We start from the raw sequence: 17,993 nt of genomic DNA on the forward strand, positions 1-17,993 counted from the left end.
TTAAACCGGTCCAGAAGCAAAAAGTAATATTGTCTGTCTAGATTTTGATTTTCTGAAGTTTTAAATCCAGACTCTAATCAGTGCTGTAAGGCGATGAGAGAATGTTTGCTTGGGGGGGGGGGGGAGAAAGAGTATGTTTTGAAGGTCTGTTTTGTACAACAAAAATACTGTGTATTTTACTACTGTCGTCAGTTGATGAGTAAAAGACTGGTCTGGATTGATTCACTTTATAGAAACTGTTTTTACTCAGAACTGAGTATATTTTTTTAAGGCATTCAAACCTTTATGAAACCAGTCGTAACACCTTTATGAAACCAGTCGTAACACCTTTATGAAACCAGTCGTAACACCTTTATGAAACCAGTCGTAACACCTTTATGAAACCAGTCGTAACACCTTTATGAAACCAGTCGAAACCAGTCGTAACACCTTTATGAAACCAGTCGTAACACCTTTATGAAACCAGTCGTAACACCTTTATGAAACCAGTCGTAACACCTTTATGAAACCAGTCGTAACACCTTTATGAAACCAGTCGTAACACCTTTATGAAACCAGTCGTAACACCTTTATGAAACCAGTCGTAACACCTTTATGAAACCAGTCGTAACACCTTTATGAAACCAGTCGTAACACCTTTATGAAACCAGTCGTAACACCTTTATGAAACCAGTCGTAACACCTTTATGAAACCAGTCGTAACACCTTTATGAAACCAGTCGTAACACCTTTATGAAACCAGTCGTAACACCTTTATGAAACCAGTCGTAACACCTTTATGAAACCAGTCGTAACACCTTTATGAAACCAGTCGTAACACCTTTGCGTGTCGAAGTATAATAAAAAGCTTTACATCACATTGAACATCATAATCAATGATTCCTATATATACTGATAGGGGGCGCTGGGTCGTTCGTATATATACTGATAGGGGGGCGCTGTGTCGTTCGTATATATACTGATAGGGGGCGCTGTGTCGTTCGTATATATACTGATAGGGGGCGCTGTGTCGTTCGTATATATACTGATAGGGGCGCTGTGTCGATTGTGTCGTTCGTATATATACTGATAGGGGGCGCTGTGTCGTTCTTATACTGATAGGGGCGCTGTGTGTTCGTATATATACTGATAGGGGCGCTGTGTCGTTCGTATATATACTGATAGGGGCGCTGTGTCGTTCTTATACTGATAGGGGGCGCTGTGTCGTTCGTATATATACTGATAGGGGCGCTGTGTCGTTCGTTATACTGATAGGGGGCGCTGTGTCGTTCGTATACTGATAGGGGGCGCTGTGTCGTTCTTATACTGATAGGGGGCGCTGTGTCGTTCGTATATATGATAGGGGGCGCTGATAGGATAGGGCGCTGTGTCGTTCGTATATATACTGATAGGGGGCGCTGTGTCGTTCGTATATATACTGATAGGGGGCGCTGTGTCGTTCGTATATATACTGATAGGGGGCGCTGTGTCGTTCGTATATATACTGATAGGGGTGCGCTATATACTGATAGGGGCGCTGTGTCGTTATACTGATATATACTGATAGGGGGCGCTGTGTCGTTCGTATATATACTGATAGGGGGCGCTGTGTCTGATTGTGTCGTTCGTATATATACTGATAGGGGGCGCTGTGTTCGTATATATACTGATATATATACTGATAGGGGCTGTGTCGCTGTGTCGTTCGTATATATACTGATAGGGGGCGCTGTGTCGTTCGTATATATACTGATAGGGGGGCGCTGGGTCGTTCGTATATATACTGATAGGGGGGCGCTGTCTCGAAGCCACCGTACCTCCATCTTGGTACTCCCCTCACCATTGTAAAACATCTATTTTAATTTATTACAGACACCTGTAAGAGTGTAAAGTGACCCGTTGCAGAAAGCCTAGTGGTTAAGCGCGTTGAGCCAATAACCGAAAGGTTGCTGGTTCGAATCCTCGACTAGACAAGGTGTAAAAATATTTTAAAAATCTGCCGTTCTGCCTTTGAATAAGTCAGTTAACTCCCAACAACAACTGCTCCCCGGGTACCGATGTCGTGGATTAAGGCAGCCGCCCCCCACACACCTCCCAGATTCAGAAGGGTTGGGTTAAATGCTGAAGACATTTCAATTCAACGCATTGTTGTGCAACTGACGAGCTATCCCCAACTGACTAGCTATCCCCAACTGACGAGCTATCCCCAACTGACTAGCTATCCCCAACTGACTAGCTATCCCCAACTGATGAGCTATCCCCAACTGACTAGCTATCCCCAACTGACTAGCTATCCCCAACTGACTAGCTATCCCCAACTGACGAGGTATCCCCAACTGACTAGCTATCCCCAACTGACTAGCTATCCCCAACTGACGAGCTATCCCCAACTGACGAGCTATCCCCAACTGACTAGGTATCCCCAACTGACTAGCTATCCCCAACTGACTAGCTATCCCCAACTGACTAGCTATCCCCAACTGATGAGCTATCCCCAACTGACTAGGTATCCCCAACTGACTAGCTATCCCCAACTGACTAGCTATCCCCAACTGACTAGGTTTCCCCAACTGACGAGGTATCCCTAACTGACGAGCTATCCCCAACTGACTAGCTATCCCCAACTGACGAGCTATCCCCAACTGACGAGCTATCCCCAACTGACTAGCTATCCCCAACTGACGAGCTATCCCCAACTGACGAGCTATCCCCAACTGACGAGCTATCCCCAACTGACGAGCTATCCCCAACTGACGAGCTATAGCCAACTGACTAGCTATCCCCAACTGACGAGGTATCCCCAACTGACGAGGTATCCCCAACTGACGAGCTATCCACAACTGACGAGCTATCCCCAACTGACGAGCTATCCCCAACTGACTAGGTATCCCCAACTAACGAGGTTTCCCCAACTGACGAGCTATTCCCAACGTCTCTGTGTGACTGTGAGAGAGAAGTGTTTGTGGTGCTGCTGGTGGAAACGTCATTTCGCTTATTCATCCTTTTTAAAGCAGCCTTCAGGTACGGGTGTTAATGGTGGGTCGCGACGTGTCAGAGTAAATGTATAGCGACGTGTCAGAGTAAATGTATAATTTCTGCGGTCTCTGCGCTTAGCAGTGGTCTCTGCAGTGGTCTCTCTGCGCTTAGCAGCGGTCTCTGCAGCGGTCTCTCTGCGCTTAGCAGCGGTCTCTGTGCTTAGCAGCGGTCTCTCTGCAGCGGTCTTTCTGCAGCGGTCTCTCTGCGCTTAGCAGCGGTCTCTGCAGCGGTCTCTGCAGCGGTCTCTCTGCGCTTAGCAGCGGTCTCTGCAGCGGTCTCTCTGCGCTTAGCAGTGGTCTCTGCAGCGGTCTCTGCGCTTAGCAGCGGTCTCTGCAGCGGTCTCTCTGCAGCGGTCTTTCTAAGCGGTCTCTCTGCGCTTAGCAGCGGTCTCTCTGCAGAGGAATTACTTATCCTATCCTAGGTATTCCTTAAAGAGGTGGGGTTTCAGGTGTCTCCGGAAGGTGGTGATTGACTCCACTGTCCTGGCGTCGTGAGGGAGTTTGTTCCACCATTGGGGGGCCAGAGCAGCGAACAGTTTTGACTGGGCTGAGCGGGAGCTGTACTTCCTCAGTGGTAGGGAGGCGAGCAGGCCAGAGGTGGATGAACGCAGTGCCCTTGTTTGGGTGTAGGGCCTGATCAGAGCCTGGAGGTACTGAGGTGCCGTTCCCCTCACAGCTCCGTAGGCAAGCACCATGGTCTTGTAGCGGATGCGAGCTTCAACTGGAAGCCAGTGGAGAGAGCGGAGGAGCGGGGTGACGTGAGAGAACTTGGGAAGGTTGAACACCAGATGGGCTGCGGCGTTCTGGATGAGTTGTAGGGGTTTAATGGCACAGGCAGGGAGCCCAGCCAACAGCGAGTTGCAGTAATCCAGACGGGAGATGACAAGTGCCTGGATTAGGACCTGCTCCGCTTCCTGTGTGAGGCAGGGTCGTACTCTGCGGATGTTGTAGAGCATGAACCTACAGGAACGGGCCACCGCCTTGATGTTAGTTGAGAACGACAGGGTGTTGTCAACCTCTCATCAACCAGCTGTTTTCACCCACAGGACTGCTGCTGACTGGATGATTCTTCCCAGTCATCTTCAACCTCTCATCAACCAGCTGTTTTCACCCACAGGACTGCTGCTGACTGGATGATTCTTCCCAGTCATCTTCAACCTCTCATCAACCAGCTGTTTTCACCCACAGGACTGCTGCTGACTGGATGATTCTTCCCAGTCATCTTCAACCTCTCATCAACCAGCTGTTTTCACCCACAGGACTTCTGCTGACTGGATGATTCTTCCCAGTCATCTTCAACCTCTCATCAACCAGCTGTTTTCACCCACAGGACTGCTGCTGACTGGATGTTTTGGTTCGTTGCATCATTCTCAGTAAACCCGAGACACTGTCGTGCGTGAAAAGCCCAGGAGGCCGTTTCTGAGGTACTGGAACCGATGCACCAGGCACTGATCATACCAGGCTCAGTCACTTGGGGCACTAGTTTTATCCAGTCTGATGTTTAATCGAACAGTAACTAAAAGCCTCGATACCTGTCTGCCTGCTTTATATAAAAAGCCACATGACTCCGCTGTCTGTAGGAGAGAGACATTTTTTGTGAACGGGTGGTGTACCTAATAAACTGACCATGGTGTATTTAGGTCTAATAATACAATCTCACACACACACACAAACACGTGTGACTCAAATCATTAGTATTGTAACCTTTCTGTGTCAACCCGGTGAACTGTGTGTGTGTCTTTCTAACCTCAATATAGATGTGTGTATCTGGGTATCTCCTGTAGAAAATGGTCCTCTTGTTGATCTCTTGGTTTCCATCCTTCTTGAACCCAACATGTTCTTATGGTGTCGCCAGATCACAGATCAGATCACAGATCAGATCACAGCATACTGACTTGGTGCTACACGACACAGATACAGACGATACAATGGAGATGGACAGAAGGAAATAGAGGTTTGTACTGACTGAACATCAGATGTGGTCAAATCAAAGTTTATTGGTCACATGATGTAGGCTAAATGCTGTAGTGAAATGCTAAATGCTGTAGTGTAATGCTAAATGCTGTAGTGAAATGCTAAATGCTGTAGTGTAATGCTAAATGCTGTAGTGTAATGCTAAATGCTGTAGTGTAATGCTAAATGCTGAGGTGAAATGCTAAATGCTGTAGTGTAATGCTAAATGCTGTAGTGTAATGCTAAATGCTGTAGTGTAATGCTAAATGCTGTAGTGTAATGCTAAATGCTGGGCTCTTCTCCTCAGTGCAGTACACAAATAAAATGTATTTATAAAGCCCTTCTTACATCAGCTGATGTCTCAAAGTGCTGTACAGAAACCCCCAACCTAAAACCCCAAACAGCAAGCAATGCAGGTGTAGAAGCACAGTGGCTGTGAAAAACTCCCTAGAAAGGCCAAAACTTAGGAAGAAACATAGAGAGGAACCAGGCTATGAGGGGTGACCAGTCCTCTTCTACACATCCACCATTACCTTCGGTGGCAATATCTGTTAATGATCATGTAATAACAACGGCCTGGGGAAGACCCTAATCTATGATGCAGAAACATGTTGTAAGTTTGTGTGTGTAAACATGTGTGACCTGACCAAAGCTAAAGATGGGTTCCCCTTGAAGTCTTATAGGAATATGTGCTGTCCAGTTGGAATCAGCTCAGGTACACTTTACAGGGCATTCAGAAAGTATTCAGACCCCTTCACCTTTTCCACATATTATTACATTACAGCCTTATTCTAAAATGGCTTAAATTATATATTTTTTCCCTCATCGATCTACACACAATACCCCATAACGACAAAGTAAAAACAGTTTAAAAAAAAAAACATTTTGCAAATGTAAAAATAAAAAACAAATACCTTTTTACATAAGTATTCAGACCCTTTGCTATGAGACTCAAAATTTAGCTCCGGTGCATTCTGTTTCCATTGATCATCCTTGAGATGTTTCTACAACTTGATTGGAGTCCTTCTGTGGTAAATTCAATTGATTGGACATGATTTGGAAAAGCACACACCGGTCTATATAAGGTCTCACAGTTGACAAGTGCATGTCAGAGCAAAAAAAAACAAGTCATGAGGTCGAAGGAATTGTCTGTAGAGCTCTGAGACATGATTGTGTCGAGGCTCAGATCTGGGGTAGGGTACCTAAAAATGTCTGCATTATTAAAGGTCCTCAAGAGCACAGTGGCCTCCATCATTCTGCATTGTAAAAAGTTAGGAACCACCAAGACTCTTCCTAGAGCCAGCCTCCTGGCCAAACTGAGCAATCAGGGGAGAAGGGCCTTGGTCGGGGAGGTGACCAAGAACCTGATGGTCACTCTGACAGAATTCCAGAGTTATTCTAGGGAGATGGGAGAACCTTCCAGAAGGACAACAATCTCTGCAGCACTCCACCAATCAGGTCTTTATGGTATAGCGGCCAGACAGAAGCCACTCCTCAGTAAAAGGCACATGACAGCCCGCTTGGAGTTTGCCAAAAGGCACCTAAAGACTCTTAGACCATGAGAAACAAGATTCTCTGGTCTGATGAAACCAAGATTGAACTCTTTTTTTTTCCTGAATGCCAAGCGCCATGTCTGGAGGAAACCTGGCACCATCCATACGGTGAAGCATGGTGGTGGCAGCATCATGCTGTGGGGATGTTTTTCAGTTTCAGGTACTGGGAGACTAGTCAGGATCGAGGAAAAGATGAATGGAACAAAGTACAGAGAGATCATTGATGAAAACCTGCTCCAGAGCGCTCAGACCTCAGACTGGGGCGAAGGTTCACCTTCCAACTGGGCAACGACCCAAAGTACACAGCCAAGACAATGTAGGAGTTGCTTCGGGACAATTCTCTGAAAGTCTTTGAGTGGCCCAGCCAGAGCACGGACTTGAACCCGATCAAACATATCTGGGGAAAAAACTGTGCAGCGACGCTCCCCATCCAACCTGAAAGCTTGCGAGGATCTACAGAGAATAAACTCTCCAAATACAGGTGTGCCAAGCTTGTAGCGTCATACCCAAGAAGAGTCGGACTGTAATCACTGCCAACGGTGCTTCAACAAAGTACTGAGGAAAGGGTCTGAATACTTATGTAAATGTGATATCATTTATATATATATATTTGCACACCAAAAAAAAAACAGTTTTTGCTTTGTCATTATGGGGTATTGTGATGTCATTATGGGGTATTGTGATGTCATTATGGGGTATTGTGATGTCATTATGGGGTATTGTGTGTAGATTTATGAGGGGGGAAAAACAATTTAATCCATTTTAGAACAAGGCTGTAACTTAACTGTGGTCTGAATACATTCCAAATGCACTGTATATGCAAACGTATGTGGATACCCCTTCAAATGAGTGGATTTGGCTTTTTATGACCACATCTGTTGCTGACAGGTGTATAAAATCGAGCATACAGCCATGCAATCTCCATAGACAAACATTTGCAGTAGAATGGCCTGACTGAAGACTTCAGTGACTTTCAACGTGGCACCGTCATAGGATGCCACCTTTCCAACAAGTCATTTCTGCCACATCTTTATGATATATAACGTTCATAAACGCAACGTGACTGCAAGACACAGGTCGGAATGTCTGCCTGAAATACGAGAGAAATCGACTTATCTGTTGCGGTGTTTTTGAATTTGTTTATAATATGCGGGGACATTATTGTTTGGTTGCGGGACAAAGGGCCAAAGTGTGGGACTGTCCCAGCACAATCCGGGAAATGTGGTCACCCTAGGTTAGATGGCGGAGCCATTACTCCACCCCCCCTCCCTTTTTTTGTGAATAAATGTGCAATATACATCCCAAACTGTGAAAGGCGGCAATACGCAACAAAGCGTCTAGTCTACCGGAAAGCAACACGAAGAAGAACTTGTGACGATAGTGAAATGGCTGCGCCCATGAAGAATGGGCGACACTTTGGTCAATGGATAGGCATTTTGTTATTTTGGGTGGGTCTCATACCCTCTGCCACGGCGCTTATCGAGGGACTTTATTGTGGCACGGAGATTTGTTACGATGTACTCGGAGTACCGAGAGATGCGGTTAAATCCGACATAGGTCGTGCATACAGACAATTAGCCAGAAAGTATCACCCCGATAGATTCTCAAGTCTCACAGGCGAGACACGTGAAAGTGCTCATCAACATTTTTTGCTCATTGCAACTGCATATGAAACTCTGAAGGTAAGTGTAGAAACCCTGCAGATGATTCGTACCATAGACCTCCATTTCTCCAGCTCTCTGGCCAAACTGGGGTTTCCGTCGGTTCTCGCTGACGTCAACTTATGTTGTATATGCCAATGTGGCACTTTTCTCTAACCTCTGAATCAAAGGCCCGCAGTCAATTTGATCCTTTTGGCTTCTAATGTACCAATAATGTCAATTACTATTTACTCAAAAGACGTGAAGATACTCAACAGTGAAGTGACCAGGATAGTCCCTTTTCACGGAGCTACGGTAGTAGTATCCTGAGAAAGGTAGAGCATGTATTTATTTATGTTCTATTATGTTCTATTTCACCTTTATTTAACCAGGTAGGCTAGTTGAGTACAACAAACATACAGTCAATAATACAGTATAAACAAGTCTATATACGATGTGAGCAAATGAGGTGAGAAGGGAGGTAAAGGCAAAAAGGGCCATGGTGGCAAAGTAAATATAATATAGCAAGTAAAACACTGGAATGGTAGATTTGCAATGGAAGAATGTGCAAAGTAGAAATAAAAATAATGGGGTGCAAAGGAGCAAAATCAATAAATAAATGAAATACAGTAGGGAAAGAGGTAGTTGTTTGGGCTAAATTATAGGTGGGCTATGTACAGGTGCAGTAATCTGTGAGCTGCTCTGACAGTTGGTGCTTAAAGCTAGTGAGGGAGATAAGTGTTTCCAGTTTCAGAGATTTTTGTAGTTCGTTCCAGTCATTGGCAGCAGAGAACTGGAAGGAGAGGCGGCCAAAGAAAGAATTGGTTTTGGGGGTGACTAGAGAGATATACCTGCTGGAGCGCGTGCTACAGGTGGGAGATGCTATGGTGACCAGCGAGCTGAGATAAGGGGGGACTTTACCTAGCAGGGTCTTGTAGATGACATGGAGCCAGTGGGTTTGGTGACGAGTATGAAGCGAGGGTCAGCCAACGAGAGCGTACAGGTCGCAATGGTGGGTAGTATATGGGGCTTTGGTGAAAAAACGGATTGCACTGTGATAGACTGCATCCAATTTGCTGAGTAGGGTATTTGAGGTTATTTTGTAAATTACATCGCCAAAGTCGATGGTCAGTTTTACGAGGGTATGTTTGGCAGCATGAGTGAAGTGTGCTTGTTGCGAAATAGGAAGCCAATTCTAGATTTAACTTTGGGTTGGAGATGTTTGATATAGGTCTGGAAGGAGAGTTTACAGTCTAACCAGACACCTAAGTATTTGTAGTTGTCCACGTATTCTAAGTCTGAGCCATCCAGAGTAGTCATGTTTGACAGGCTGGTAGGTGCAAGTAGCGATCGGTTGAAGAGCATGCATTTAGTTTTACTTGTATTTAAGAGCAATTGGAGGCCACGGAAGGAGAGTTGTATGGCATTGAAGCTTGCCTGGAGGGTTGTTAACACAGTGTCCAAAGAAGGACCAGAAGTATACAGAATGGTGTCGTCTGCGTAGAGGTGGATCAGAGACTCACCAGCAGCAAGAGCGACCTCATTGATGTATACAGAGAAGAGAGTCGGTCCAAGAATTGAACCCTGTGGCACCCCCATAGAGACTGCCAGAGGCCCGGACAACCGGTCCTCCGATTTGACACACTGAACTCTGTCTGAGAAGTAGTTGGTGAACCAGGCAGGGCAATCATTTGAGAAACCAAGGCTGTCGAATCTGCCGATGAGGATGTGGTGATTGACAGAGTCGAAAGCCTTGGCCAGATCAATGAATACGGCTGCACAGTAATGTTTCTTATCGATGGCGGTTAAGATATCGTTTAGGACCTTGAGCGTGGCTGAGGTGCACCCATTACCAGCTCTGAAAACCGGATTGCATAGCAGAGAAGGTATGGTGAGATTCAAAATGGTCGGTAATCGGTTTGTTGACTTGGCTTTCAAAGACCTTAGAAAGGCAGGATAGAATAGATATGGGTCTGTAGCAGTTTGGGTCAAGAGTGTCCCCCCCTTTGAAGAGGGGGATGACTGCGGCAGCTTTCCAATCTTTGGGAATCTCAGACGACACGAAAGAGAGGTTGAACAGGCTAGTAATAGGGGTGGCAACAATTTCAGCAGATAATTTTAGAAAGAAAGGGTCCAGATTGTCTAGCCCGGCTGATTTGTAGGGGTCCAGATTTTGCAGCTCTTTCAGAACATCAGCTGAACGGATTTGGGAGAAGGATAAATGGGGAAGGCTTGGGCGAGTTGATATGGGGGTGCAGTGCTGTTGACCGGGGTAGGAGTAGCCAGGTGGAAAGCATGGCCAGCCGTAGAAAAATGCATATTGAAATTCTCAATTATGGTGGATTTATCGGTGGTGACAGTGTTTCCTATCTTCAGTGCAGTGGGCAGCTGGGAGGAGGTGTTCTTATTCTCCATGGACTTTACAGTGTCCCAGAACGTTTTTGAGTTAGTGTTGCAGGAAGCACATTTCTGCTTGAAAAAGCTAGCCTTTTTTTCTAACTGCCTGTGTATAATGGTTTCTAGCTTCCCTGAACAGCTGCATATTACGGGGGCTGTTCGATGCTATAATGCAGAACGCCATAGGATGCTTTTGTGTTGGTTAAGGGCAGTCAGGTCTGGGGAGAACCAAGGGCTATATCTGTTCCTGGTTCTAAATGTTTTGAATGGGGCATGTTTATTTAAGATGGTCTGCTAAATGACTTAAATGTAATGTAAATGTTCGGAAAGCATTTTTTTTTAAATATCCAGGCATCCTCTACTGACGGGATGAGGTCAATATCCTTCCAGGATACCTCGGCCAGGTCTATTTAGAAAGGCCTGCTCGCTGAAGTGTTTCAGGGAGCGTTTGACAGTGATGAGTGGAGGTCGTTTGACCGCTGACCCATTACGGATGCAGGCAATGAGGCAGTATGTCCTTCCTGCTTCTTTAAGTCGGGGTGCTGATCTAGGACCAGGGCCCCCATGGCTATATTTTCTTGTTTGTTGTAATCTAAAAGGCAAAAACTGATACGAAGTAAGCACTCCTACTCATAGATGCTTCATATATACATAAAGCTGTAAATCATTCTGATAAGGGGCAGGTAGCCTAGTGGTTAGCGCGTTGGGCCAGTAAACGAAAGGTTGCTGGATCAAATCCCCGAACTGACAAGGTAAAAAAAACTGTCATTCTGAACAAGGCAGTTAACCCACTGTTCCTAGGCTGTCATTAAAAATAAGAATTTGTTCTTAACTTACTTGCCTAGTTAAATAAAGTTAATATATATATATATATTTTTTTAAATCTTCTTTTATTCTTGTTACTAGGCCTATTGTCTAGTGGTCGTAATAGTTTGTTAAAGGAAGGTGAAAATAATAGCCATTTCCTCCTGTGTCTCAGGATGAGGACTCCCGTAGAGACTACGACTACATGCTGGACCACCCTGAAGAGTACTACAGCCACTACTACACCTACTACAGGAGACGACTGGCACCCAAAGTGGACGTACGGATTGTCATTCTGGTCACCGTGGTTGCTATATCCATCTTTCAGGTACAGTCGTATCGTCGCATACTCTCAAAAGTCTTTTTTGCTTAAATGCAATTATATATTTCAATGGAAATAGTTTCCACACTAAAACCAAATAGTCCCCATGTGGCAACCTATTTCATGTCCATAGGACTCTGGTCAAAAGAAGTGCACTGAATAGGTTGCCATTTGGGAAACATTCTAACACTTTTCTTCCTTCAGTACTACAGTTGGTGGGCCAGCTACACTGAAGCCATCAACTACCTATCAACGGTCCCCAAGTTTCGTATCCAGGCGACAGAGATAGCCAAGCAGCTGGGTCTCCTGAACAAGACAAAAGAGAAGGGCAAGAACCGCCGGTCCAAAGAGGAGATCCGGGAACAGGAAGAAGAGGTAATCCGTGACATCATCAAGAACAAGATCGACATCAAGGGAGGCTACCAGAAGCCTGAAATCTTGGACATCCTGCTCTGTCAGATTGTCCTGTTCCCTTACTGCCTGTGTGCCTATGTGATCTGGTACTGTAAGTGGATCTACAGGTTCACCATCTGCAGAGAGGAGTACGGAGACGAGGAGAAGCTCTACATCATCAGGAGGAACATGAAGATGTCTCAGTCTCAGTTCGACAGTCTGGAGGCGGAGCAGAGAGACACCTTACTGGAGAGGCAGCTCTGGATCAAAGACAACTATGAGGTCTGTAGTAATGTAGTAGTAGTAGAGACACCTTACTGGAGAGGCAGCTCTGGATCAAAGACAACTATGAGGTCTGTAGTAATGTAGTAGTAGTAGTAGAGACACCTTACTGGAGAGGCAGCTCTGGATCAAAGACAACTATGAGGTCTGTAGTAATGTAGTAGAGACACCTTACTGGAGAGGCAGCTCTGGATCAAAGACAACTATGAGGTCTGTAGTAATGTAGTAGTAGTAGAGACACCTTACTGGAGAGGCAGCTCTGGATCAAAGACAACTATGAGGTCTGTAGTAATGTAGTAGTAGTAGAGACACCTTACTGGAGAGGCAGCTCTGGATCAAAGACAACTATGAGGTCTGTAGTAATGTAGTAGTAGTAGAGACACCTTACTGGAGAGGCAGCTCTGGATCAAAGACAACTATGAGGTCTGTAGTAATGTAGTAGTAGTAGAGACACCTTACTGGAGAGGCAGCTCTGGATCAAAGACAACTATGAGGTCTGTAGTAGTAGTAGACACCTTATTGGAGAGGCAGCTCTGGATCAAAGACAACTATGAGGTCTGTAGTAATGTAGTAGTAGTAGTAGTAGAGACACCTTACTGGAGAGGCAGCTCTGGATCAAAGACAACTATGAGGTCTGTAGTAATGTAGTAGTAGAGACACCTTACTGGAGAGGCAGCTCTGGATCAAAGACAACTATGAGGTCTGTAGTAATGTAGTAGTAGTAGAGACACCTTACTGGAGAGGCAGCTCTGGATCAAAGACAACTACGAGGTCTGTAGTAGTAGTAGTAGAGACACCTTACTGGAGAGGCAGCTCTGGATCAAAGACAACTATGAGGTCTGTAGTAGTAGTAGTAGAGACACCTTACTGGAGAGGCAGCTCTGGATCAAAGTCAACTATGAGGTCTGTAGTAGTAGTAGTAGTAGAGACACCTTACTGGAGAGGCAGCTCTGGATCAAAGACAACTATGAGGTCTGTAGTAATGTAGTAGTAGTAGAGACACCTTACTGGAGAGGCAGCTCTGGATCAAAGACAACTATGAGGTCTGTAGTAATGTAGTAGTAGAGACACCTTACTGGAGAGGCAGCTCTGGATCAAAGATAACTATGAGGTCTGTAGTAATGTAGTAGAGACACCTTACTGGAGAGGCAGCTCTGGATCAAAGACAACTATGAGGTCTGTAGTAATGTAGTAGTAGTAGTAGTAGAGACACCTTACTGGAGAGGCAGCTCTGGATCAAAGACAACTATGAGGTCTGTAGTAATGTAGTAGTAGAGACACCTTACTGGAGAGGCAGCTCTGGATCAAAGACAACTATGAGGTCTGTAGTAATGTAGTAGTAGTAGAGACACCTTACTGGAGAGGCAGCTCTGGATCAAAGACAACTACGAGGTCTGTAGTAGTAGTAGTAGAGACACCTTACTGGAGAGGCAGCTCTGGATCAAAGACAACTATGAGGTCTGTAGTAGTAGTAGTAGAGACACCTTACTGGAGAGGCAGCTCTGGATCAAAGTCAACTATGAGGTCTGTAGTAGTAGTAGTAGTAGAGACACCTTACTGGAGAGGCAGCTCTGGATCAAAGACAACTATGAGGTCTGTAGTAATGTAGTAGTAGTAGAGACACCTTACTGGAGAGGCAGCTCTGGATCAAAGACAACTATGAGGTCTGTAGTAATGTAGTAGTAGAGACACCTTACTGGAGAGGCAGCTCTGGATCAAAGATAACTATGAGGTCTGTAGTAATGTAGTAGAGACACCTTACTGGAGAGGCAGCTCTGGATCAAAGACAACTATGAGGTCTGTAGTAATGTAGTAGTAGAGACACCTTACTGGAGAGGCAGCTCTGGATCAAAGACAACTATGAGGTCTGTAGTAATGTAGTAGTAGTAGAGACACCTTACTGGAGAGGCAGCTCTGGATCAAAGACAACTATGAGGTCTGTAGTAGTAGTAGTAGAGACACCTTACTGGAGAGGCAGCTCTGGATCAAAGACAACTATGAGGTCTGTAGTAGTAGTAGTAGAGACACCTTACTGGAGAGGCAGCTCTGGATCAAAGTCAACTATGAGGTCTGTAGTAGTAGTAGTAGTAGAGACACCTTACTGGAGAGGCAGCTCTGGATCAAAGACAACTATGAGGTCTGTAGTAATGTAGTAGTAGAGACACCTTACTGGAGAGGCAGCTCTGGATCAAAGACAACTATGAGGTCTGTAGTAGTAGTAGTAGAGACACCTTACTGGAGAGGCAGCTCTGGATCAAAGACAACTATGAGGTCTGTAGTAGTAGTAGAGACACCTTACTGGAGAGGCAGCTCTGGATCAAAGACAACTATGAGGTCTGTAGTAATGTAGTAGTAGTAGAGACACCTTACTGGAGAGGCAGCTCTGGATCAAAGACAACTATGAGGTCTAGTAATGTAGTAGAGACACCTTACTGGAGAGGCAGCTCTGGATCAAAGACAACTATGAGGTCTGTAGTAGTAGTAGTAGAGACACCTTACTGGAGAGGCAGCTCTGGATCATAGACAACTATGAGGTCTAGTAATGTAGTAGTAGAGACACCTTACTGGAGAGGCAGCTCTGGATCAAAGACAACTATGAGGTCTGTAGTAATGTAGTAGTAGTAGAGACACCTTACTGGAGAGGCAGCTCTGGATCAAAGACAACTATGAGGTCTGTAGTAGTAGTGGGGGGGTGGCAGGAGTTGATGTAGTATTATAGTAGTATTAGTGGGGGGGACAGAAGTTGTTGTAGTTTATAGTATCTAGTATTATATTATGTAGTATTATAGTAGTAGTGGTGGGGGGATGACAGGAGTTGTTGTAGTATTATAGTAGTAGTGGTGGGGGGGATGACAGGAGTTGTTGTAGTATTATAGTATCTAGTATTATAGTATCTAGTATTATAGTAGTAGTGGTGGGGGGACGGCAGTAGTTGTTGTAGTATTATAGTATCTAGTATTATAGTATTATAGTAGTAGTGGTGGGTGGACGGCAGTAGTTGTTGTAGTATTATAGTATTTGGTATTATAGTATCTAGTATTATAGTAGTAGTGGTGGGTGGACGGCAGAAGTTGTTGTAGTATTATAGTATCTAGTATTATAGTAGTAGTGGTGGGTGGACGGCAGAAGTTGTTGTTGTATTATAGTAGTAGTAGTAGTAGTAGTAGTAGTAGTAGTAGTAGTAGTTGTATCACTGGTATAGTAGTATAGAGCTAGTAGTAACGCTGTAGCAGTATTAGTAGCAGTAAAATTATGTAGTAGTTGTATAGTTATAGATGTAGTAGCTAGTAACAGTATTAGTATAGTTGTATTAGGATATTTGTAGTAGTATAGTTGTAGTAGCAGTACTGTAGTAGTATGATATTTGTAGTAGTTGTAGCAGTATATTTGTAGTTGTGGTAGTATGATAGTTGTAGTATAGTTGTAGTAGTTGTAGCAGTATATTTGTAGTAGCAGTAGTGTAGTAGTATGATATTTGTAGGAGTATAGTTGTTGTAGCAGTGTAGTTGCAGTAGTGTAGTAGTATGATATTTGTAGGAGTATAGTTGTTGTAGTTGCAGTAGTGTAGTCGTATGATATTTGTAGGAGTATGTATAGTTGTTGTAGCAGTGTAGTTGCAGTATAGTTGTAGTAGCAGTAGTGTAGTTGTAGCAGTATAGTTGTAGTAGTAGTAACAGTAGTAGCAGTAGTAGCAGTAGCAGTAGCAGTAGCAGTAGTAGTAGTAGCAGTAGTAGTAGTAGCAGTAGTAGTAGTAGTAACAGTGTGAAGCTTTGCACCATGTATTACAATGTGATCACAACATATAGGTGTTTTTCCAGCTCCATGTTTGGCAAAGTGGGTCAGAAACAGACTGATACTAATCGGAAATGGTTACAGATTAAAAACCCCAAATGATTTCTGAATGTGTTTCTACAGTTCTATTGTTTTCTGTTGTTGTACAGGTGTACAAGGAAGAACAGGAGGAAGAGATGAAGACGAAGATGGCCCTGGACCCCAGGTGGAAGAGGTACCGACGGTGGATGAAGAATGAAGGCCCTGGACGACTCACTTTTATTGACGATTGACAACATGCCTATCAATAATCACACCTGACTTGTGTCTGTTATACAGTCACACTGTGTTTGTATACCTGTGTATTTGTGAATAAATCTACTGATGATGTTTATACAGACGATTAACAATAATTCCTGTTTGTATGGAATGGTAACATTATTTTCAAGAGATATTCTATCGGGACAGAGATCTTTTATATAATGATGAGATGCTCATGTCTCCGCCCTAATGACAGGAGTCGTTGTCCCGACAGGCAATAATCTTTGGTCTGCTTAAGCCCATAGAAATACATTGGGCTTATTTTGGACAGAGTTTGGCGAGGGATAACCCTCCTCTTTGATAGAAGACACAAGTGGAGTCTATAATCATAGGTTCTCGTCTTCAAACCGCTGCTTGAAGTGTTGCACCATCAGATTTCCTCACACTGTTGCACTCTGTTATTGTGCATGAGCATTTAGTTGGATAGAGGGCACACTTAACAAAGGTAAAAGATGAGCTCTAGTGTATCTCTATGTTCATATATCTTCTATACTCATTAAGATGTCGTACTTCAAATTATCATTTTTTTTTCATGGATTGTGGACGTTTTAAGATGAACGGTATTTTTTTATAGCTTTTAAGGTATATGGAATATTTTTTGCAGTGTACTTACTGCTGGTGCTGCCTTTCATAAAATGGTCTTTCAGCATTCTGCCTGTATCAGAAACCTGCCTGAAGGAGCTGCTCTTATTACGAAGCCTACTGTATTTGGAACACAACCCAAGGTTTACAGTCCGTTGTAGCTGCTCGTCTGTCTCTGGTCTGTCATCCCATCAGATCCAAATTAGCTCTACTTCTGGTCTCCGTTGGTCCGCGAACCATTGGGGGCTCCTGAGTGGCGCAGCGGTCTGAGGCATCGCAGTGCTAGAGGGCATCACTACAGACCCTGGTTCAATCCTGGGCTGTATCACAACCGGCCGTGATCGGAAGTCCCATAGGGCGGCACACTATTAACCCAGTGTCGTCCTGGTTAGGGGAGGGTTTGGCCGGTGTAAGCCTTCATTGAAAATAAGAATTTGTTAACAGTTAACCCACTGTTCCTAGACCAGTTAACCCCCTATTCCTAGGCCAGTTAACCCACTGTTCCTAGACCAGTTAACCCACTGTTCCTAGACCAGTTAACCCACTGTTCCTAGACCAGTTAACCCACTGTTCCTAGACCAGTTAACCCACTGTTCCTAGACCAGTTAACCCACTGTTCCTAGACCAGTTAACCCACTGTTCCTAGACCAGTTAACCCACTGTTCCTAGACCAGTTAACCCCCTGTTCCTAGGCCAGTTAACCCACTGTTCCTAGACCAGTTAACCCACTGTTCCTAGACCAGTTAACCCACTGTTCCTAGACCAGTTAACCCACTGTTCCTAGACCAGTTAACCCACTGTTCCTAGACCAGTTAACCCACTGTTCCTAGACCAGTTAACCCACTGTTCCTAGACCAGTTAACCTACTGTTCCTAGGCCAGTTAACCCACTGTTCCTAGACCAGTTAACCCACTGTTCCTAGACCAGTTAACCCACTGTTCCTAGACCAGTTAACCCACTG

General features: G+C 44.6%; 1 protein-coding gene across 1 annotated transcript; it reads left to right on the plus strand.

Moving 5' to 3' along the window:
* Positions 1-7,828: 7,828 nt before the first annotated feature.
* On the plus strand, positions 7,829-17,398 carry LOC124000737 (dnaJ homolog subfamily C member 25-like). The gene is made up of 4 exons (XM_046307318.1): positions 7,829-8,202; positions 11,537-11,689; positions 11,888-12,358; positions 16,300-17,398. Exons 1-4 carry the CDS (start codon positions 7,906-7,908, stop codon positions 16,420-16,422), a joined length of 1,044 nt encoding a protein of 347 aa, XP_046163274.1. The 5' UTR covers positions 7,829-7,905; the 3' UTR covers positions 16,423-17,398.
* Positions 17,399-17,993: the final 595 nt, after the last annotated feature.

The sequence above is a fragment of the Oncorhynchus gorbuscha genome, linkage group LG16, assembly GCF_021184085.1.
Source record: "Oncorhynchus gorbuscha isolate QuinsamMale2020 ecotype Even-year linkage group LG16, OgorEven_v1.0, whole genome shotgun sequence".
NCBI classification, from domain to species: Eukaryota; Metazoa; Chordata; class Actinopteri; order Salmoniformes; family Salmonidae; genus Oncorhynchus; species Oncorhynchus gorbuscha.